This window comes from Clarias gariepinus, chromosome 14, assembly GCF_024256425.1.
Source record: "Clarias gariepinus isolate MV-2021 ecotype Netherlands chromosome 14, CGAR_prim_01v2, whole genome shotgun sequence".
NCBI lineage: Eukaryota > Metazoa > Chordata > Actinopteri > Siluriformes > Clariidae > Clarias > Clarias gariepinus.
Genome location: NC_071113.1, coordinates 14,259,221 through 14,282,866, shown reverse-complemented (window position 1 = coordinate 14,282,866; position 23,646 = coordinate 14,259,221). Strand labels below are relative to the sequence as shown.

Here is a 23,646-nt window from a genome sequence, read left to right as displayed (position 1 = left end):
AATATTTTTTGCAGAATTGACTGGAGAATGGCTACTGATTATTTTTTAGCCCTGTTCATACACTTCCAGTCAAATGTTTGGACATACCTTCTGTTTTGTTTAGTGATTCATTTTTTTTTTTTTTTAGAACAATACAGATTTCAAAACTATAAAATAACACATGGCATTTGGTAATTTGTTAACAACAACAGTCAATTGTTATTTTAAGACATGAAGGTAAACTGTTCTGAAATAGTTCCTGCAAAATTAAGTTCAATGTCAAGTTTGTTTGCAAAATCCATCAAGCGCCATAATGAAACTCTCGTGAAAACCAGGAAAGCAAGACTACCTTTGCTGCAGAAGAGAAGTTCATTCAGACTGACCAGCCTCAAAAATCACCAATATAAGAGCTATAAGTAGCCGACACATTTTAATAGCAACTGTTTTGAGCAGATTATTGCATATGTTGGAAACCTTCAGCATTGTAGCAGTGGTAGAAAGAAAGAAAAATCAGGAAAGACACTGAATGGACCATGGAAGGTGTGTCCAAACTTTTGACTGGTAGTGTAGTCAGACAGTTTTTACTACAGATCATTATGGGTTCAGAATCAGGGTGTGTGGTGTCTCTGAGACGCTGTGACCTGTCATTAGAGACTTGTGACGCAGACCACAACCAGGCATGGCATGAAGTTACTGTACAGCTCATCAAGATTCATATATTTGTAGCAGTATAGGGGGGAAAAAACAGGAAATTGGGAACTGATCTTCACACTAAAAAAGTGATTTTGTCTTGTTTTATTTCTATGGTTAAAAACAACCCAATACAGAAGTAAATAAATTCTTTTATACATAACCAGTAATCAATTCCTGTAAAACCTTTCAGATTTTTTTTTACAGAAAACAATTTAATTAAATTGCCCTGAGATTTGTGTTTAAATGTTGTTTAGAGTTTTTTAGCTTTGAGAAAAAAATAAAAATAAAATAAACAGACAAATACTCGAAGGTAATCTCGCTGACTCTGAGGACTGGTGTTTTGGTGTCCCTCTGCTGAGGTCGTGCTCCATCGTTTCTGGCTTCACACACTGATCACTGAAGCAGGAAGCATTGAGGCGCAGTCAGCTATCTGAGTCCGCACTGTGGGAGCGGAAAAAGCAGCAGGCTTCATGCCGTAAACCCGCTATACACGCACTCACTCACACACACACACACACACACAGACACGCAGTTATCTGGAGCTGTTAAAGAGAGCAGTGTCGGGGACGAGCTTTCTGTGCGGCTGTGGCTGTAGTTCGAGCTCGCTATGGACCAGAGAGACACTGCGCCGGAGAGCTGGGAGGAGGACGACGTGGAGGCCCGGGCCGACACCGAGCTCCAGGCTGCCTTCACCGGCCTCAACGTCAACGCACCAGAGTTTGTACCGTCATTCGTACCCAGGGTGTCTCCTCAAAACACCGGCTCCAACGGTAAACACCCCCACACAGACCCACGACACACTGCTAACCAGCTAACGTGAGGAGGAAATAGCATGGCGGTGAGGTTAGCTTAGATAGGATTAGCTTAGCTGCCACGCTGAACAGCTGTCAAGTGTTGTACACACGGTGAGATGAAAATACACTCCGCAGAGCATGTATTCTCACGAGTGTGTGTGTGTGTGTGAGAGAGAGATAAAACGCTTAGTTAGAATGTTGAGACAGTAATAAAGCTGAACGCGTGTAAGCTTTACGGTTTGTTTAGTGAAATGGCCCCTGCTGGCTCTGTGAGAACTGAGTGGACCTGGGGTTCTGTGTTAGTCAGAACTTCTGCACAGTCAGACATCTAGTTATAATAAAACACCCTTTAGGTTTACTGACTTTCTGTGTTCAGGTAAAAGCCAAATATTAACAGCAGTGAAGAGAAATACTATCCACATCCCAGATTTTTGTTGCAATTATGTCCATCAACACACACACAGCACTGAGGTGCCAGAGCGCGCGCGCACACACACACAGCACTGAGGTGCCAGCAGGCACATTCTGGCCTACTGGCACATGAATTCGATCCACCCATTTTCTCTATATTGCTGTCTGATTGCATGTACTGGAGCAAAGTCTGGATTAAGAGTCAGTGTTTTTTTGGGGGGTTGTACATTACAGCACAGTGAAATAATTTCAGTGAGGATATATATGAAGCTGGGGTCAGAGTGCAGGGTCTGATTTGGGTGTTTGAGCCACCACTGCCCTGATTTGAGTGTTTGAGCCACCACTGCCCTGATTTGGGTGTTTGAGCCACCACTGCCCTGATTTGGGTGTTTGAGCCACCACTGCCCTGGTGTGCCAGAGTGGAGGGCACTCTGAATGTGGTGCTAACCCACTGCAGGCCACAGACAGACACAATCACATTTACTTTCACATTTAAGCGTTTGGTAGATCTTGTTGTCCAATGCTTTGAAGTTCACTAGATATATCGTTAATCTGGGTAACCAGGTTACTTACTTGTACTAGAAGTAAGCCATCAGTAAGACATTGTTAAGCAGGTTTTTTTTTTCGGTTTTGGGAGGAGTCAACACAAATATCTTACACACACCTGGTGATACAACACAGGGAATTTGTAAATGTCTTTACACTGCGGAAAAGTAACTTAACGTTAAATATAGTCCTCTTTTGGCGCCCTGGTCTCACACTGCGCCTCATTACGGTGTCTTTCAGACTCTGATCTGATCCCAGGCTGATGTTTCAGGCCAATCAGACCTGAATACCGGTTTTTAGTATCAGATCAGTATGACCTTTTGTTAAAGTGGTTTTCTGTTCATAACTCTAATTATTATTGGGTTAAACAGTAAATAATTTATGAAAATCTAATTTACTGTCTTTAGTGATATCAGTTTAATTAATCATTATTCTCAATAGTTATGTAATTATATTCAGTTGTCCATTGTGTTCTTATTGTAAATTGAAAAGAAATGTGTTTAATGTAAAATCACACATTATATGTGAATAATAAACATCATCTACAACAGTTTGTATCTTGTGCTCGATATTACATCATTTAGTCTCAGACTGTTTAAACTGTGTACTGTTCTCTCTTTAGGTCCTGACGCTGTTACGAACATGGAGATTTCAGAACCTGTAGGTAAGTACAGTATGATTTAACTTTAGCTATATGATGATTTAAAGTGAACAGAATTCATGGTAATTTAAAAATAAGCAAATGCAAATTAGAGTACTTGTATTTCTCCCAGTTATGGTGGTGTAATACTGTCATTAGTGTTAGTTCAGCTATATAGAGGCCAGCTGGAGATTGTACAGCTTGGCTCATGTAACAGTCTGTGCACGCTCATGTTTCACTCCATCTCTCTCTCTCTCTCTCTCTCTCACTCTCTCTGCTCAACTCCTCCACCAACAGCCAGGGACCGAAGCATTCCCAAACAGCAGTATTATATTCCTAAGAAGAATAATCAATTGTTAATACTGTTTCAGAAATATGATTAATAGAGAGTGTTTTTTGTGGCAATTGATTCGGTTATGAATCACAAATTTTTTGCGTGCCGGTTCATGTAGTGCCACATTGACTCCTCACACATGCTTACACAAGTTTAAAAACAAGTGCACTAATTAGTCTTGAAACATGCACGTTAAAAGCATTAATTTAAAGGCATTTGAGACATGTCACATTTTCCTTGTAATCCTACAGGTGGTACTCAAAAAACTATTCACACATTAAGATCTCATGTGGTAGGAGTGAATTATTTGCTAAGTTTGTTTAAAATTATAATTTTGGCAAATGACAGAGATATGTGCTGCTCAGGAAAATCTAGCCTTTTTGTTTAATTGAATTTTCAGTTGAATGTTAAAATTTTGTATTTCAAGTTAGTTTGTATTGTTAAGTGTGAAAACTAATGTTTATTGAAAGGGCTACTTTTAATTACAGAAGTTGATGCATAAAACTGTAGAGTTTTGACAACTTTTTTATTATTATTTTAAAGGCTTGAGGTTTTTAAAATTGTAACCAAATTGCAAAAAATAGAATACTGAATTGGAATATTTATTAAATCATGGCAGCTCAGTGGTTAGCACTGTTTCCGAGCACTTTCAGGGTTTGGGTTCGATTCCCGCTTCGGTGTCTGCGTGCATGAAGTTTGCCTGTTCTCCCAGTGCTTGGTCAGTTTCCTTCAGGTACTCCAGGTCCTCCCACAGTGCAAAGACATGCAGATTAAGCTAATTGGTGTTCACAAATTGCCCATAGTGTGTGTGTGTGCACATGCACGCAATATGTTGGATTTGCTTCCTGTCCAGGGTGTACACCGTCTCGCCCTAAAAATAGCATAAGAATATTATCTTAAAATTATTTTCCATATTGGAAGACCAATACCCCTTTTCCACCAAAGTGAACCAGACATGAACAAGCACCTGGTTCACTTTGGTAGAAAAGGTAGCATTTTTAATAGCGAACTTCCTAAAAATTGGCTTTATTTTTCCATGGGCTGGAGAGTCGTGTCTTTATGTTACTGTATATGTCTGTGTACCTTTATACTTTCCCAGCAATGTGAGAAGCACAACTTCAACATAACCTTGTAAGCGGCTCTCTTGGTTTTGCAAGTCTACTTTGGAAACCAACCATAATTTCTAAAAAGCATTGCATTTTGAGTATATATATTTTTTTTCATTTGTATAAAATGATTGTTAATAATGGGGTACAAGAGAGCAGCATGGGATATGCTCTCAGGTAGGGAAGTGTGAGGAAGCATATGATAGCTTTTACACTCCCTGGTTGGTACTGAAACAGGAGAACTGGCTCAGGGTTGGGAATTGGTCATGCTTAAATTATAGAAAAAAATCATGAAATAAACCCCCCTATCCGTTATGCTGTCTGGATCCAGTTACCAGACAATTGAAATACCGTTTATTCCAAATTATCTAATAAATGGATTTTATTAACATATTAGAGATATTTAGTATAAAGATTATTTGAAGTTTGTAATTATACAGTTTATCAGTGCCACAGTGTTCTTTGTCTCCGTGATCTGTCTTCATCCTTTTCTCACGATTGTCACATTTGCCGCCATGCATATGTGAATCAAAATGACATTTATATTATTAATTAAGCATCATGATTGATCCTGATGTCTAATTTGCTTTTTAACTGTCTGTGTGGTCTCATGACCTAACACCCGCACTCGCACAGGCCTGCTGTACTGGTTGAAATGCAGCGTTAGGTGTGTCTTTCAGCCCAGAACGTTTATCTCTTTCATTATTCTGAATCACTGCTGACAGAGATAAAGCTTTATGATCAGTTCTCCTCAAAGTGCAGACAAGCTAAATGGCAGTCTGTAATTATGAAGCATATTTCAAATGCCTTTGTACATCGTTCCTGTAATTTTTGTTTGTTTATGTAGAATATTTTGGTCACTTTTACTCTGGTCTCAGTTTTTTCTTTTTTTCTTTTTTTTAGTAACAAGACTAAGTATGTAGGTTTATATGATAAAAGAGTATATATACTCTTTATATATACTATATATAGAGTATATAGAATACTTTTATAACAAATCATGAAGCAGAAACTATTTTCTGTTTCACGAAACAGCAGAATAACCCACAAAACCTGTGCTCTAACACGTATAAGATCATCATTTTAAACTTAATGTCATGCATGTCTCTTTTGTCTCTCTAGCTGCTGTGGAAAACGGAGAAACAGATACCGGCACAGCAGAGTCGTGGGAGGAGAAGGGTGACTCGGATGAGGTGGAGGCAAGAGGCGGGGCTATGGAGGAGAGCGGACCTGAGAGGGAAGAAGCCCAAGATGAGATGATGATGGAAGAGGATGAGGAAATGCTCACCCCTAAGCTGCCTCCTCCTCTCCCCGACGCCCCAAAGAAAGAGCATGTTAATGTTGTGTTTATAGGACATGTGGGTGCGTCAGTGTACAGTACCTTCATAGCATAGTCATTTAATTTTGTATTATTAGTGCTGTTTCAAGATTCACCATTTTATCTTATTGTGGCTTTTTTTTTTAGATGCTGGCAAGTCGACAATTGGTGGACAAATCATGTTAGTCAATGCAGGCTTTACATTTCTCCTTAAACCCTTTTAATTAAGTGAGTAATTTTGTTAAATGTAATATGTTAGGCATTAAGTCTAAGATTTTTCTTTTAGGTATTTGACCGGCATGGTGGACAAAAGGACCCTGGAGAAATACGAAAGGGAAGCAAAAGAAAAGAACAGGGAGACATGGTAAAACTGCTTTATTGTGTCATTTTGCAGACTTTTTATTTATTTATTTATTTATTTTTTACATTATTTTATTTTATTTTTAAATTTATTTTTTACTTTATTTTATATTTATTTTTTATTTGCTACACTGGCCATCTTAATCACAGCCACCAGGCAGGCCGAACAGAATTTCTGTTTTATACATAGGTTAGTTATCTATATAGCCTATCCTGCATGGAGATCCTTACACCTGCGTGCTATCAGTACCTCCGAAAGGAGTGTGTGGTAATCTGTTGTTTGTGCCATCGCTGTAGACACTCCGCAGTCTAATCCGGGGATTCAGTAGTTACTGCATGAGCTCGGCCTGACATAACTGTTTTTGTCGTAGACGACGCTGCCTGTTACTATATTTGGTTAAATGTATATTAATGTATACATCAATCAGAAGGCATCATGGTAGCTTAATGGTTAGTACTGTCGCCTTCCACCTCCAGGGTCCTCGTTTGATTCCCGCCCCAGGTCTGTGTGCATGGAGTTTGCCTGTTCTCTGTGGGTTTCCTCCCAGTACTCTGGTTTCCTCCCACAGTCCAAATACATGCATTTTAGGCTAATTGCTGTTCCCATATCGCGCTTAGTGTTTGAATGAGTGTGTTTGCGCCCTGCGATAGATTGATACCCCATCCAGAGTGAATTCCGCCCTGTGCCCTTAAGTCTTCAGGCCCCCCGCGTCCCTGTATACAGGATAAAGCTGTACAGACAATGAGTAAACGACATCAATCAGCCATAACGTTTTTTAACACATTAACATTGCTGGCATCTCTTTGCAGGTGAAGTGATGTGATATAAGATATATTCTCATACATGCTGTATTTACTGGTTTAAATGTGTATTGTATTTCCTCATTTACATGCTTTAATATTATTTGGATAACTTTTTTCTTTGCAGGTATCTCTCTTGGGCTTTAGACACAAACCAGGAAGAGCGAGACAAGGGGAAAACAGTAGAAGTAGGAAGAGCATATTTTGAAACGGAGAAGAAGCACTTTACCATCCTGGATGCCCCGGGCCATAAAAGCTTTGTGCCCAACATGATCGGTGGAGCATCACAAGCCGACTTGGCAGTGCTGGTTAGTTTCTTGCTATCCTTGATATTTTACTGCTGACAGCTTGGTGCTATACTTCTGTTGCTGTGTGGGAGGTGAAATATCAAGGTTGTTGTGAAGACTGAATCTCTGTTAGTTTGCTGAAAATATTCTTTCAACAAAATGTCAGGAATGGCCGTTTTGATCACGTTCTTTGCAGCAGGCTATTGATTTATCTATCGGCTTGGTAATCTCTATAAAGGTTATCACGTCTTCTGTGTTTTTCTTTCTTCAACCTTGTATTTTTTTTTTTTTTTTTTTTGCCATTTTTAGTCTCGTTTAGAATAGGATTTTTTTTTTCTCTCCTGTCTTGCCAGGTTATTTCTGCCAGAAAGGGTGAGTTTGAGACGGGCTTTGAAAAGGGCGGTCAGACCCGCGAGCATGCTATGCTGGCCAAAACAGCTGGAGTCAAACACCTGATAGTCCTTATCAACAAAATGGACGATCCTACAGTAAACTGGAGCTTGGATAGGTAAACCGTGTTTTCATGTCGACGGCAAGATTATTATTATGACAAAATCTGAATATGGACGTTCGGTTTATTGCATAAGTGTTACATTTATGGTAATTTATTGGCATTTTAGAAAACACATTTTCTCTACAGATATGAGGAATGTAAAGAGAAACTAGTGCCATTTTTAAAGAAGGTGGGCTTTAATCCAAAGAAAGACATCCACTTCATGCCCTGCTCTGGACTGACAGGAGCCAACTTGAAGGAATCTTCTGACATGTGTCCTTGGTACACGTAAGTAAAGCGTACAATGACCTTGAACCGTAGCAAAGTAAATTAAGACTAAACTTATTCTTGAGCATTCCAACCAAAGTCAAACACTGTCCATTCAAAAGTCATGTCAGATCCATTCCCAGTGATGTCATTCATTCAATAATATTATTATTATTCATTTAATAATAGTTTGTTACAGTTCATATGCCCACCCCCACCCCCCTTTAAGTAGTATTGACGATGTAGTGTAGGCTCATGCATTATTTTTAATTGTAATGATTTTAAATTACACTAATGGGCATAATATTGAATTTTATCAAGTAACCCATTTCTTTGCCATTTTAGGGGGTTACCATTTATTCCACATCTGGACAGCTTGCCAAACTTCAATCGATCAAGTGATGGTCCCATCAGATTGCCCATTGTAGATAAGTACAGGGTAACACTTATCTTTAATTACACTACAAATAAAATATCTTTAATTACACTACAAATAAAAAGTCTATATAGACTTGATCTCATGTATACTGTAAGTGCTTAGAATTTCTTGGAATTTGCTGATTACTTTTTGTCTGATGTTTTTAATCAAAAGGATTCAGTAGACTATACAATTATTTAGAAATGTAATAGTATTCAGAGAGTGAAATTGATTCTGAAAGTTGTAATAGATGTTAGTACTTCTTCAGTGAACATTGTCGTACAGTAACAAATCTGAAACCATGTCATGGATAAGTTTGTGTCACTTTCTTACTATCATGTAACTACTCACAATGAATTTCTTTTGAGATTATCTGGTGGTAAATAATAATAGAAAAGTTTAGTGTGATACGCTATTATAAACTATTAGCTCATCAGTTTTTATGCTGTTAAGTGAATACAACCAGAATCAAGATTAAAAAAAGTCTGTTAAATTGCATCTCTAATTATTAGTTAATAATTAGCCTTTCAAACACAACAGTTACAGACGTTTTTTTTCTTTTGATCCCATTTCTTGTCTTTTTTTATGTAGGACATGGGCACTGTGGTGCTTGGCAAACTGGAATCAGGGACTATCGGCAAAGCACAACAGCTTATCATGATGCCAAACAGGGTAAGATAATACTCTGGGGGGGAAAAAAACGTCAAGCACTCTTAGATTTCATTCAGTCATCTTTAGCTTTGATCACAGCACACAATGTTGCGGCCAATTCATGGGTGTAAATGATTCCTCGTTCTCCCAGAACCACTCTTTCACTATTTGAGTCCTGGAATATGCCGTGCCATCAGGGAAGAAAAATCCATTGATATGATACATGAACATTCATGTTTTCTATTGCTTCAAAGTCCAATGTGCACCATAGCAAATTTAAGCCTTTTTTTCTAATGAGTCTAACTAAAACATAATTTTCCTAAGGCCACACAGCTGTGAGTTCTCATCATGCTGTGTGTGTAAGCAAATGCTCTTACTCTCACTACTAAACATAGCCTTTTTTTTTTTTTTTTTTTTTTACGAGGCAACTTCAAGTGTTTAAGTGATGTCTCCACCCCCGACCACATTTCTTCCACAAAGTTGATGGCTCAGCACTATCGTTCCAGGTTTTGATAATGTGTTATCAGGGTTCTCAACCCAGTTCCAGTCATTTCAAATCTCATTAGTTGTTTCCTTTTGTTGATGCAGCCCAATAATTTGACCTTTATATAATGGTGACTTTTATTTTTGGGAAGCACAAGAACAGTGAAATTCTATATTTTTAAAGTTCAGAATGTCTGTGTGTCTCAAATATGATGTGTGGTTTGCTTTCTAGCACACTGTGGAGGTGCTGAGCCTACTGTCCGATGACGTAGAGACAGATGACGCAGGGCCAGGTGAGAACCTGAAGCTACGTCTCAAAGGCATCGAAGAAGAGGAGATCCTCCCTGGCTTCATTTTATGCAATGCAGAGAACCTGTGCCACTCAGGACGCACGTTTGATGCCCAGGTAGCGCGCTGACTAGTTGTTTTCTAAACAAGTAGCTTCAAACTACGTTTTGCCTCGTTTCCTGTCTTTGATGGATTTTTTTATTTTCTTGTTTTACAGATTGTCATTATTGAACACAAATCCATTATATGTCCAGGTTACAATGCAGTCCTTCACATTCATACCTGCATAGAGGAAGTGCAGATAACAGTAAGGAACTGGTGGCTTTCTCCTTGTTTCATGAAAATGAAAATACTTATCTGTATTTTAACTTAACACTTCTGTTTAAAGGCCTTAATCTGTCTGGTGGACAAGAAGACCGGAGAGAAGAGCAAGACACGTCCCCGCTTTGTCAAACAAGACCAAGTGTGCATCGCCCGTCTTAGAACGGCAGGAACGATCTGCTTAGAAACGTTCAAAGACTTCCCACAGATGGGTCGTTTCACTTTGAGGGATGAGGGTAAGATCTTATAAGTTGAAACAGTAAGTCTATTAAATCTGTGTACATTGGGTGAGAAATTGGTTTATTATATTAAGATAAAACAATACAAATGATTTAACAGTATACAGAATATTTTTACTATATTGGCTTATAGAGATGATACTTAAAGATTTGCAATTTGAATTGAATCTGCACCTAGGTATTGGGATAATATCGTATCGGGTGGTGACTCATGAATCCTATCCTGATTTGCTTATTTTGGATTTTAAGTGTTTTTGACAGTCTTGATGATAAATTGAGTATAAGGGGAATGCAATTGTACATGAATGTGTCATGTCTTTTTGCAGGTAAAACAATTGCCATTGGCAAGGTGTTGAAGTTGGTGCCAGAGAAGGACTGATCCCACACAGAAGGACTGATCTGCTGCACTGCGGATTAGGACGAAGTGTGCAGCGACCTTTCCAACCAGATTCCTTCAATCTGCTCCATTCTCTTATTGTGGATTAAAACTAAGAGAAACATTTGAAAAAGGACAATATCAAAATGACAGTATGTTTTACGAAGAACAATATAATAGAAAAAAAGCTCAGTGTGACAGCTTTCTCATATTGAGAGCTCAGCTATGCCACTCATGTAGCCCAATTTTAAAGCCAGCCCATTTCCACAGGCCCGTATTCAGTGAGAAAAATGGATGCAATGCTCAAACTGACTATTGGCTTTTTAACTGCCCTCTTGATTGAAGGATTAAGCCATTCCTTTGTTAACTGTCCTTAAGCAATCTGAAACTGATGATGCATATGGATTTTCTAAAAACAATTGTTCACTGGGTTCAAGCTTGTTTGGCCAATTATATATTTGCAATTGAGTCACTGTAACAGAAGATGATCTATTTATTAAGTCTAACCCCAACTGCACTGCTCTGAAATGGGGTCCATGAAGGTAATCAAACTTTTTGCCTTCTCTTCAGATGTTTGTACCGTTTCAGACTGCTTGAGTACATGAGCACAGGAACAGTACGAAGCCTTTCAAAGTTACGTTAAAGTTCTGGTTGTGTCTGATTTTTTTTTTTTGCATATCTAATATTTTTCTGGTCTTCTCCTAGATCAGATCTTTAGTTCAGTCTTTTTCGAAATCAGAAAACTTGCGATATGGACTATGGGCATGCATTTCAGTACATGACTAGCATTTTTTTAAATAAATGCACAATTTCAGTCAAAACTAAACCAGATCAGGCTTATGCACACAATAACTAGTCGTTGCTTATCCTTTAAAAATTGTACTCGGATTAAAAAAAAAAAAAAGAACTGTGATGTTACAGTTTCTCACACTACTTGGCATCTGATCCAGTTTTACATACTTCTGTGGCGATGTCAGCATTAACTATCCAACAAAATAAAATCATTAATTGATCATTTCATCTTTTTTGTGTTTTTTTTACTGCATGTTGTATTCTGAACATTTTATCCTTAATCACACATTTGTCTGTTAAATCCTTAGGCTTTGGGCCGAGACCCTGCTCAAAAAGGTTTTGCTTAAATACAGATGATGAATAAATGGATGGATGAAAGTGTTTTAGTAAGGGGCTGGGCCAGCACCACTGTGAACACCATTCCTAAGATTTCCCAAGTCATTTTTATGATGAAATGATTAATCAGGTATCTTTGTTATAGGATGTCATTATACACACGAAGGTGAGTGGAAAACTATGCACACTGGCTATAAAATGTGTTTAAATTAACTTTTAGAAAAGACATCACTTTTGACAATCTCTTTGCTTTTTATTATAATGTCCATCTGCAAAGTGATCAGCAAGCTTTAGGCTGAGCTGCGGGCCACGAATGCACCACTTTCTTCACTTCTTCATCAAGAGTGAATGTTCGTCCTCGTACGGCTGTTTTTAGGCGACCAAACGGGCGAAATTCAGATGGCGTGATATCAGTACTATAGGAAGGATACTTTAACACCTCAAAACAAAGTTTTTGCAGAGTGTCGACTGTGGGCTGAAGTGTGCGAATGGGCATCGCCATGCAACATCACAACGCCCTTGGATAGCAGTCCTCTGCGTTTAATCTGGAGTTTAGACTTCAGCTCTTTAATAAGCATCTCACTGTAACAAGCACTGTTGATTGTTAAACCTTTTTCCGGGAAATTTTCCAATACTGGTCCTTAAGGATCCCAAAAAACTGTAAGCATTGATTTTTGACTGATGTTTGACTTTTGAACCTTTTCTTGTTTGGCGATTGAGGTGTTTTCATGCTGTTTACTCTCGGACTCTTAGTGATGAATCCATGCCTCGTCACCAGTAATGATTCTCTTTAAGAAACTTTTACCTATCTTAGAGTATCGGTCCAAATTTTGTTTGCAGATATCCAAACGCTTCTGTTTTTATTCTCTTCTAAGTTGTTTCGGCACCAGGTACACCCTCAGACCACACAACCATGACAACAATCATTGCACAGTGCTCTTCAAACCACCACTGGAGTATTGATTTTTACTCGCACTGCAGTTACAAATGAACTGATGTAACACGTTAACACATGCACAGCAGTGACTGGTAGCCTTGAGCAGAAAGCCTTGATAAGACAGTGTGGCCAACAAAAGTTTTAATATAATATTTTTTGACTCGCCCCAGTAACAGGAAACTTTAGAGAGCGAACTCATAACATTAAAGGAATATTCATTGATTATTGCAAGACGCTTACGGTTTTTATTTTTAGAAGCCTTTATGTTAACGCAAGGTCCCTGAAAGTCCAATTTATTCAAACTGTTGCTGAAGGTTTGATTTATGTGCGTTTGTTCGAACTTTTATTTTGAAATTTGCTAACTGCTTCCTGTTCTGCCGTTGAAGCTGAACATTTTTCAATGTTAGAGATTTTAAACTTTTACTCCTCACTTGGCAACCGATTATGTGTAGTTTTATTTCACTAAGAAATCGTTCTGTATTCTTAATTATTTATTTAATCAAACTGTAATAAAGAATCTTTTTGAGTTAAAGATTTCCACCCAGATTCCAGATGCAGTATCGCTCACGAGCGGCCCCTAGTGGTCAAATAAATGTTTACATAAGTAAGACTGTAGGCTGAAAGTGTTGTAGAAGTCAGCACTAATTCTTGAAGGTCTATTTCAAATAAATGCGTTTTGTTAAATTAAAGATTTGCTGAAAAGTATATTGCGTTTATCTAGCCCTGCATGTAATGTTACATATTCATTCATGTCTGCAAGAATTAAATCTAGGGACAGTGATTATTTCTTCAACCCAGCAGTAATAATGTGTATGCTCTTTTTTCGAGCAGATGCATAATGAAAATGGCTTGGGAAAATACATTATATTCTTATTGCCTTTATCTCGTAATACTACAGCAACACACAAATTGCATGGGGTGTTTTAATTGTCACATATAGACTACTCGGGAGAACCATTACATGCAGTTTGCATATTCTCCTTGAATTTCCTCTGTTCTTTGTTCCTCGCATACTCTGGTTTTCTCCCACAATAAAAAAGCATACACAACAATTCCAAATTGGGCAAATTGTGAGTGTGCCCTGTAATGGATTGGCACACTGTACAGGGTGTACCCCGCCTTGTGGATCAGTAAACGTTTTAAAGAATGCCATATGTCCATCAATGACATTCCCAGCCAAGGTGGCCTGTAACCCATTGCATTTGTTCTCACGAACATGCAGTAAGCCCAACACTGATCCTTAAAAGCCAAAGGATAAATTTTCACTAACTTATGTCCCAGATAATTTGTTTTTAATTATTTTTTTATTTTGTTACAAGTCTAAACAAACACTGTGCTGCCTGCCAGTTTATGAATAGATTAGAGCACGACACCTGTAGCATCATAGATAAACTGCAGCATTTTACCACCACAAAATGCAAACACTCACTCATCTTCTATACTGCTTTATCCTGTATTCAAGGTTGCAGGGGCTTGGAACCTATTAAGAGATGCTTAGGGCACAAGGCGGGTTAGACCCTGGACAGGGTGCCAATTCATTGTAGCGCACATACAGTGGGGCAAAAAAGTATTTAGCCTGCCACCAATTGTGCAAGTTCGTCCACTTAAAAAGTGAGAGAAGCCTTTAATTTTCATCACTTGTATACCTCAACTGTGAGAGACAAAATAAGAAAAAAAAAATCCAGAAAATCACATTGTAGGATTTTTAAAGAATTTATTTGCAAATTATGGTGAGAAAATAAGTATTTGGGCAATAACAAAATTTTATCTCAATACTTTGTTACCCTTTTTTGGCAATGACAGAGGTCAACGTTTTTCTGTAAGTCTTTACAAGGTTTTCACACAGATCTCCCCTAGAGCAGCGATGTTTGGGGATGTCGATGGGCAACACGGACTTTCAACTCCATTCAAAGTTTTTTTACTGGGTTGAGATCTGGAAACTGGCTAGGCCACTCCAGGACTTTGAAATGCTTCTTACGAAGCCACTCCTTCGTTGCCATGCTGAAAGAGCCACGTGCCCAGCCACATTTCATCTTTAATTCCCTTGCTGATGAAAGGAGGTTTTCACACAAAATCTCACGATACATGGCTCCATTCTTTCTTTCCTTTACCTGCATCAGTCGTCCTGGACCCTTTGTAGAAAAACAGTCCCAAAGCATGATGTTTCCACCCCCATGCTTTACAGTAGGTATGGTGTTCGTTGGATGCGACTCAGCATTCTCTTTTTTCCAAACACAAAGTTCTATTTTGGTTTCATCTGACCATATGACATCGTGGAGTTTGGAGTGTGACTGTTTGAGGTTGTGGACAGGTGTCTTTTATACTGAGGAGTGGAGGACAGAGAAGCCTCTTAAAGAAGAAGTTACAGGTTTGTGAGAGCCAGAAATCTTGCTTATTTTCCACCATAATTTGCAAATAAATTCTTTAAAAATCGGAATCGAACCTGGACCCTGGATGTGCAAGGCGACAGTGCTTTCAATTATTTTCCCCATTGATATATTATATTATATTATATTATATTATATTATATTGTATTGTATTGTATTGTATTGTGGTATCTTATATAATTTTATATTTATGAAAAAAAATAAAAATAAAGTAAGGGGCTGTAATGCTTTATGTTCTTTGTAAAATATTGGAAACCTTTTTTAAAACCTATGATTCTATCCCGATTTTCGTCACGTGACGCGTACAGGAAGTATCTGTCTCGCGCATGCGCATTGGAGTTCCACCACACACGTGTACCATGGAGCCAACAGCAGGAGATCAAGTGCCATTAGACCTTCTTCAGGTATTATGCTCTTAATTTCACGGTTTTAGAAATGTAGTGAACAATCCCGTGAGTGTACATTTTTATAGTTAATTATTTTTGGGGGGTTAAAGTGCGCATGAGCAGTGTGGATAAGTGAAATGAGACCGTGTAGCTAGCTCGCTAATGAGGTAGCATCATGCTGCTCAAGCTCCTATACACGCTTAAGAGGTATTTATTGTTATATGTGCGTATTTATATGGTTTTATTGTTTTTTTTTTTTTTTTAGTAATACTACAGTGACACGTGTGTGTTTTTTCTCTTGTAAAAGAGTTGTAGTAATATTTATTTGTGTGAATGGAGAGTCTGTGGTCTTCTGTATGGAGATGTTCTCTTCACCTTTAAGACTGTAGACACGCGGCTGAGATTATAGTCTGTAACTCATCTGTTCTCACATGGAGTTTTTTCTGGATAACCTGAGATAAAGAGCAGGAAGAAGGTTCGAGTCAGTATGAAACATCAGACTGCAAACTCCAGAATCTGGCCAACATTTCATCAAACAAGCTGCTTTTGATCTTTAGACACAATGTTTAATGTTTGCAAAAAATTAAGCTTTGATGTTTATCTGATTGAAACATTTTACTTACATGAGAATAGAGTCTCCTGTACATCACATGACTACTGTTTATAATTCTACAACTCTGTCACTGTATTATTACTACAATAGCAATAAAACTTACCTGGACATCTGTGAGTCAAAAATAGTTCACACTCCAACTGTAAAGTCTATTTGAATTAACTTATAGAAAAGACAAATACATCATTTTTTTTTTTAAACAGCCCCCTTCAATACACTTTTTCAACAAGTTTTTGTGTTCCCTCATGTCCTTAAGGATCCCAGGTAACTGTAAGCATCAATTTTCCAGCTGATGGTTGACTTTTAAACTTTTTCTTGTTCTGTGATTAAGGAAGTTTTTGTTTTATTTTCTTCTGTTTACTCTCAGGCTTGTAGTGATGAATCCATGTCTTGTCACCAGGACTAAATCTCTTTAAGAAACTTTTACCTTCCTTAGAGTATTGGTCCAAATTTTGTCTGTAGATATCCAAACACTTATGTTAATGCTCTTCCTTAAGTCATTTTGGCACCACATACAACCTCAGACTACAAAAAAAACCCTATTCCTTCCTAGTCACAGCAGTGACTGGGGAGACAGTAGCCTTAAACTGAAAGTGCTAATAATACACTGAAGCTGACAGATATTTTAATATAACCAGAGTGCGGATAATTTTTGACTTACCCCTGTAAAATCCTGACATTGAACTAACAAGCAAAATGCGCTTCTGGCTGCCAGTTTGTCGTTGTACAAACTGCGTATGTCTTCCTCACACTTTCCTCAAACAATATTATTGTGTTCCAGTTTGGTCGTCTGTTTTCTTGCTGCAAAATTCATCAAGCTATGGGAAATATTATCAGGAAATATTATTTACATTTGTTTATGGCGCAGTGGAGGCTCAAACGATTAAGAGCACTTTTACGTTAGGCTCGAATGATTTGTACCGTGACGAGGAACAATCGCTCCCCTCTCTCAGTTGGCCAGCGTTCACATTAGTGGACTGGCGGAGATTTCAAAGGTGACAGGAGGCACTGATGACCTCACAACCTTCCGTTTATCAGGTACGGTTGGTTTCCATAGCCAATTCAGTCCGTTGCCGAGTGCGCTGTATCGTTCTCTAGACCACCTCTTCCAGGAGACTCAGGCACGATTTTTACGAACATGAAACTTTTTTTTTTTTTTTATAACTGGTCAAGATAAACCAGCCTTTGAGGTCAAGTGTTTTTGGACATTATCCTGTTTCCTAGGGCTTTGGTTTGCAGATCAGAAGGTCAGGGTTTCAAGCTCTACTATTGCCAAACCTGGCTGACTCTGACCCCTTGAAAAATAATAATAAATAAATCATTGTGCTGTCAGGTTGTCATGTGGCAAATAATCTTAATCGTATGTGCAATAATTCTTTTAAATGTAGTCTGTATTAAATTGGTGATTAAAAAAAATAATTCTTAACTCTATAATGGACATTTTATTCTCCTGTATGAAATGGCTCTGCTGTTTGCATTGCAGGTGAAGAAGGCCGTGCAGGCATTGCAGGCTTTTTTGAAGAGCTCCTCAAGCCAGAAGACTCTTCTCAACGAAACGAAACACATTTCTCTCCTCATTACCTTTTGGAAGATCCCCAAACAAGAGCAGACCATTCGCATGTAGGTGTCACCTGGGGTTTTTGCAGATCAAAAGTTGATTTAATATCATTGACAACCTGTGTGCTTGTGTGTGTTAGTATGCAAACATTTACGGTTTTCTTAGCTGTCTGAACAAAGTTCACTTCTTTTTTTCATAGTATTTTTAATAAATGTATTTATCGTAACCAGTGTCCTGTAATTCTCGCAGTCCTCTGCCTCATTCTATCCGCAACGATTCTGTCGAGGTTTGCCTCTTCACACGGGATGAACCCAACATGACAGCAGATCAGACAGAAAGGTTCTACAAGAAATTACTCACACAGAGCGGCGTCAAGTTTATGCCTCAGGTACGGCCTTTTTTTACTTGTAGTGTGAAACATGGGATCACTCAGCGCTCCAGCAAGCCCTGTCCTCTTTCAGTAGTGGATCTGGGTAAAAGTAGTGCGAGATCGACTCAGAGTGTATCCAGACGAGCTTCTGACACCGTTTGGGCTCGTCCCTACAACCTCTGGAACAATCCCTGCCCGAGGGTTCTCACTTCCTGCCCTAAGGACCTGCACGTTTCTGTCATGCCCGTGCTCTAACACGAGTCATTGATTAAGTACTGATTCCTTAATCGGGTGTGTTGTAGTGGAACTTTTTAATGGACATAGATGAATGTGATATTAAAATATTTGACTTTCATATATTTTTGCTAGGTGATTCCTTACAAAGTACTGAAGACTGAATATAAGCCCTATGAAGCGAAGAGGAAACTGCTCAGCAACTTCGACATCTTCCTGGCAGACGCACGTATTCGCCGTCGGGTACCGTCCCACATTGGGAGACATTTTTATGAGAGGAAGAAGTAAGATGTTTTACTGTACATTGTTTACTTTTTCCTTGTGCTTTAATAGGATTAGAATTTCAGTTACAGATCAATAAATCACACACACTGTATACACCAATCAGCCATAACATTAATACCACCACCAAGTGAACTGAACAACTTTGATCACCAACTGTTGACTGGTGACGGCATCATGGGCACCCATCGCTCATCCATACCCACAGGGACTGAAGTCCAGCCTGTTCATGGGATTGGACTCCACAGAAAAGCCTATGCAACAGAAATAACTTGATATTAGAACTATGATGATAAAATGGCACCAGAAGACCCAGTGGGCCACATCCACCATGCACAGGGCCCAAGGCAAGCAAGTCTGATCCATGGAGCTAGATAAGACAAGGAGGACAGAATAGCTGAAGCCTAAACGCACAGGACTGCTATTCAGGGGCATTGTGATCCCGCTCGAGGATACATGTCCACACACTTCTGTCGACACGCTAGAAAAACTTAAAAACCCTATAGTCCCAATCTCGCTTCATCAGACTTTGACCTGTAAAAAGCAGCCCTATAAAGATGTAGATTCTCTTCTCATGAACTCCAACCATAAACATAAGTTTTAAAACTATAAGAAAACAATATCTACTGGAACAAAATTTAAGAAAACCTATTTTACGAGACAAACACCAGAAAAACTATTTTTAGCGAGAGTGCACCTAGAACCTTATGTAAAGTCTTGTTCTTCTGATCAAGGCCATGTTATAATGTGATATAGATATATATATATATATATATATTTACTTATTTATTTATTATTAATATTAATACTTTTAAAAATAACTACTTTTTTCTGCAACCTTTTAAATCCCTTACATTGTAACATAATGTTATATTGGTTCAGGTAAATTAGTTTAATGTTTTAATATGTATCTGCCATGAAATAGCCTGAGAAGCTGATATGGCAAGAATTCCCAATACAAACAAACTTCTGATGTAGAAGTGCATTTGTGACTCAGAGCTCAGCCTAAAAATGTTTTTTTTTTTTTTTTTTTTATTAAATAAGGGAATATGAAAGCTGGTTGCCAGATGGGCACAGTGTGTTGATGACAAGCAAGGAGATGATTTAGAAAAATGATATACTTGTCTTGAATTTGGTGTTGTCTAAACGTTAATTAAAATAAATTCTACTGCTGGAGTGCGAATAATTTTTGACTCAGCCGTGTATGTGTGTAAACTAAGTGTTGTGTACACTCAGGAAGTAGAAAAAGATTTAAATTTCTGAATCATTTTCCTCGCTCTTCCTCTTCATGATTGTGGGCGATGTGTCTATGTTGCCACGTTCCCTCATTTTGTCTCAGTGTTTGAAAAGAAAATTAAGGTTAAATTGTAGCATATTTTTGTGCTTTCTATTAACGGGTGCCAATAACGTAAAAAGTTTTACCTCCTAGAAGTCTTCTCTATATATAAACTGATGTAAAGTCACTGTATTTCTTTGATATAAATGTTCTGTCGTGCATTGCAGGGCTCCTTTGTCTGTCGATCTGACGAGCAAGAACATGGCCAGAGACTTGGATAGACTCGTTCAGGGCACAACTCTCACCGTCAACAAAAAAGGCTCCTGTTGGTAAAGTCACGGTTTCCTTGTTTACCGTCAACCCACGGCACTTCAGCAAACTCTGTCCAGCTGCCTGGTGTTGGATCAGGGTTAACACGGTGCCAGAGTGACTCAGAGTGTATCCAGATGTGTCTCTGTCTGTTGGAGCTCGTCCCTACAACCTCTGATACACAAACATTTGATTTAAATGTTGTAGCATTTTAATGCTATAAAGTTTTACTTATTGGGATGTCCTTTCTGTTGTTAGCACGGTGCGTATAGGACAGTCGGGAATGACTACAGATGAGATTGTTGAGAACATAGTTACAGCTGTTGGCACCTTTTCAACAAAGTTACGCATGGTGAGTTTGTACATCAAGTGCGTTGTCGTGTCCTGGATTCTGATTCTTATCCTTTTAGCCTTTTAGGATATGTACTCATGTTATTGTTTGTTTTAATTGGCTGTTTAAACAGAAAGGAAAAAGCGTAAAAATCATCCACCTGAAAAGTCACACCTCTGTGTCTCTTCCCATCTACACCTCTGACCTGAGTCACCTGACGGTCCTGGAGGAGGAGATGAAGAAAGCACGATTAGCAAAGGCGAGTATTTCCATGCTTCAGTTGCTTGCTTTTTTTTTTTTTTTTGCAGTTGCCATGGAGATGTTCCCACGATTAGATATAGCACCATCCTGGAAATTCCTTCATGGATGTTGTGTGCTCTCCAAGTGAAAAGATCCCTGTATCGTATTTGTGAAATTATGTCTCCCTCGATTCACAGGGGGACAAGGCCAAGCCGAGGGGCAAAAAGAAATCTGGTTTAAAGCAGAAGCGTCGTGATAATAAACAAACAGCAGTTGAAAAGGATGTCAAGTGTGGAGGTGGTGATGAAGAGGAGGAGGTTCCTCAACTGGTGCCTATTGAGTCTCCTAGCAAAAAGCCCAAGCTTGAGGTCAGTGCTGTAAACCGTTTGTACAGACCCTGTCCATGTATAAGAATAGTTTTAAAAACTTTTTTTTTTTTATCCATTTATTTAAAAATTGGGCCTCCGAGTGGCACAGTGGTAAAGTGCTCGCTTTATCATCCGGAGATCGCGAGTTTGATTCCCGGGTGATGCTGTAACCTCTCACAGCCGGAGGTCTAGAGAGAGCTGATTGGCCGAGCTCTCTCAGAGGGAGGGATGAGAGGTAATTAGTGCTCCCACATTAATCACGGCGCTACAGCCAATCAGGGGCGTCTGTGAGCTCACGCAAGCGGAATGAGCGGATTGCGCTCTCCTCCTAGTGTGTTACGCCGCCCTTTACGGTGTATGAAAAAATGTGGTTTGCGGGCGTTACGTGGTTCAGAGGAAATACGCGATAGTCTTCAGGCCAGGTGGTGAGGGTTGGACACAACTAAATTAGGGAGAAAATTGGGGAAAAGGCAAAAAAAAAAGTTTTTATCCATCCAAATAAAGGAAATAAAAATCCGTACACAACAGCATTTTCAAAAATCTATATTTAAAATTTGAACATCTACTAGGTATAGGAAGTGCATTCCAGGATGTCATGAATGTCAAAAGCTGCAAGAGTTACATCAAAAGAATAGAAAAGCATGCAAGTTAGGACATAAAGGCTTAATATTGCAAAACATAAGTTTTATTATTGTTTTAAATAGTGACAAACACAAGGGTTCAGGAGCTGTATAGTGCATGTCATGTGGGTGTAATATCTATATATTTTTATTTGCTTTTCAGTATACATTTACACTTTGCCCTCTGTTATTTCTATATTGTTTATCTTTCTATTTAAATTGTTTTATTGTAACTTTTGTAAATATATAAATAGGGCTGCAACTAACGATTATTTTGATAATCGATTAATCTATCGATTATTGAGCGGATTAATCGATTGATCTCATCTTGATTGGTAACTAAGAGTCACGATAATAAAGGTGAACACTTCATTTAAAGTTGGGCGTCTTTAATAAACTTCCTGATAGAAAAGAACACGTGTCTGCGGAGAATATAGCTGATTAGTGCGTGTGCATAAGGGAGAGAATGCGCGTGCAGAGCTCAAAAGCCAGCAATAAGGTGCGTGTGTGAAGTGGAAATAAAAACTCGATTCGCACATTCTCTTTAGTTATGACTCCTTCCCCATCAACGTGAGTGGTGCTTTGCAAAACTCGCCCACAACCCCGCGCTTTCCCTCTGATTCTAGCAGTTAAGAGTGAAAAATCTCATTTAGGAGATTTGATTCTCCTAAGTGAGATTTTTCCTAAGAAAATTCATTTGCTCATGAAGGTGTTTGCCATCACGCTATTACTCAATACACTTTAAGCCTAAGATCTGCACGTCAGAGCGTTTACACTTAATGTAAAAGTCAAGCCCACTGATGTCCTGAATGAGTCAACAATTTCATTTGATTATCGTTTAATCTACTTTTATTTCATCGATTATCTACTTGTATGTAGATTTCTACATCCCATGCCAGAATTTTTAAATTTTATTTCATTATTATTATTATTATTAAAAATCTTTAAACTCTAGTTTAATTGCATACTTCTGGTTCAATTTTTCTTTCATCGTAGTGAAATCTTTCTATTATATCCCATCTTTTGGGCTTGAGTCTTCGACAGACACTGTATGTGGTTGTGTACGTGGCAAATAAAATTAAATTTGGTGTTGTCAGAAATGGCCTATGTTGTTCCTATGTTAAAACAGCGTGGTGGGAGTTGTACATTTGTTCCCTTTTTTTTAGACTTTAATATATAGATTCCTTTTTTTCATTGACAGAATTTTTGATGTTGACACAAATCAAAATTGCAGGGGAAAAAAAAAAAAAATCAATGTGTGTACTGGGCCATAAAGTGTATCCCTCTATATCTATCACACCCTAGTGGACTTAAATTGTTTAAAGTTTTCGTCATGATGATAATATATTATTCATTAGCATTAAAGTTTTCATTTTGATTTTGCAGGCTGTGTCCAGAAAGGGGTCAAAGAAAGTGCCGAAGCCAGCTGCAACCAAAACCGGCCAGAAACCTAGACAAGGACAGAAGAAACTGAGCAAAGCGACACCAAAAGCCCAGCAAAAGAAACAAAAAAAAGTGTCTGTCTGAAAAGCATGTATACATAAAAACTTATTTTCTTGCAACTGATTCATGTTTGTCAATGCAAAGACATTCAACATTTCTGTAAATGTTTTATATAGGTGTTTGTTCATAACTGCTATAGTTACACATAGCAAATGTGTAGATATACAAGAAATAAACACTGTTTACACATTTACTTTGTGTGTGTGTGCGCGCATGTGATCAGTTGTTGATGTGATTATATACAGAATTTCATTCCTGACTCGATATGTCTCCACATTATTTATTACTACATCGTACAT

The 23,646-nt window shown here is 38.4% G+C and overlaps 2 protein-coding genes and 1 non-coding gene across 3 annotated transcripts; all 3 read left to right on the top strand.

Annotated features, from left to right (window-relative positions):
- Positions 1–1,039: 1,039 nt before the first annotated feature.
- Positions 1,040–11,820, top strand: gspt1 (G1 to S phase transition 1). The gene is made up of 14 exons (XM_053511964.1): positions 1,040–1,442; positions 3,046–3,087; positions 5,626–5,865; positions 5,969–6,002; positions 6,108–6,185; positions 7,110–7,290; positions 7,623–7,777; positions 7,910–8,050; positions 8,375–8,468; positions 9,039–9,119; positions 9,814–9,987; positions 10,087–10,176; positions 10,258–10,426; positions 10,756–11,820. The coding sequence occupies exons 1-14, from the start codon at positions 1,280–1,282 to the stop codon at positions 10,806–10,808; spliced, it is 1,695 nt and encodes a 564-aa protein (XP_053367939.1). The 5' UTR covers positions 1,040–1,279; the 3' UTR covers positions 10,809–11,820.
- A 3,762-nt stretch (positions 11,821–15,582) lies between these two features.
- Positions 15,583–23,540, top strand: rsl1d1 (ribosomal L1 domain containing 1). Its single transcript, XM_053510820.1, has 9 exons — positions 15,583–15,661; positions 17,740–17,876; positions 18,064–18,202; positions 18,554–18,702; positions 20,204–20,305; positions 20,544–20,637; positions 20,750–20,875; positions 21,054–21,224; positions 23,231–23,540. Exons 1-9 carry the CDS (start codon positions 15,584–15,586, stop codon positions 23,369–23,371), a joined length of 1,137 nt encoding a protein of 378 aa, XP_053366795.1. The 5' UTR covers position 15,583; the 3' UTR covers positions 23,372–23,540.
- On the top strand, positions 20,343–20,470 carry LOC128541783 (small nucleolar RNA SNORA55). The gene has a single exon (XR_008365655.1). It is a non-coding gene; the product is annotated as a small nucleolar RNA SNORA55 (small nucleolar RNA).
- Positions 23,541–23,646: the final 106 nt, after the last annotated feature.

Excerpts from the sequence above, each read along its gene's own strand:
- gspt1 (XM_053511964.1), top strand. The coding sequence starts at position 1,280 with ATGGACCAGAGAGACACTGCGCCGGAGAGCTGGGAGGAGGACGACGTG. Across the intron at positions 5,866-5,968 it reads TGTGTTTATAGGACATGTGG|ATGCTGGCAAGTCGACAATT; the intron begins GTGCGTCAGTGT and ends TTTTTTTTTTAG. Across the intron at positions 6,003-6,107 it reads ACAATTGGTGGACAAATCAT|GTATTTGACCGGCATGGTGG; the intron begins GTTAGTCAATGC and ends TTTTTCTTTTAG.
- rsl1d1 (XM_053510820.1), top strand. The coding sequence starts at position 15,584 with ATGCGCATTGGAGTTCCACCACACACGTGTACCATGGAGCCAACAGCA. Across the intron at positions 20,306-20,543 it reads AACAAAAAAGGCTCCTGTTG|CACGGTGCGTATAGGACAGT; the intron begins GTAAAGTCACGG and ends TTCTGTTGTTAG. Across the intron at positions 20,638-20,749 it reads TTTCAACAAAGTTACGCATG|AAAGGAAAAAGCGTAAAAAT; the intron begins GTGAGTTTGTAC and ends CTGTTTAAACAG.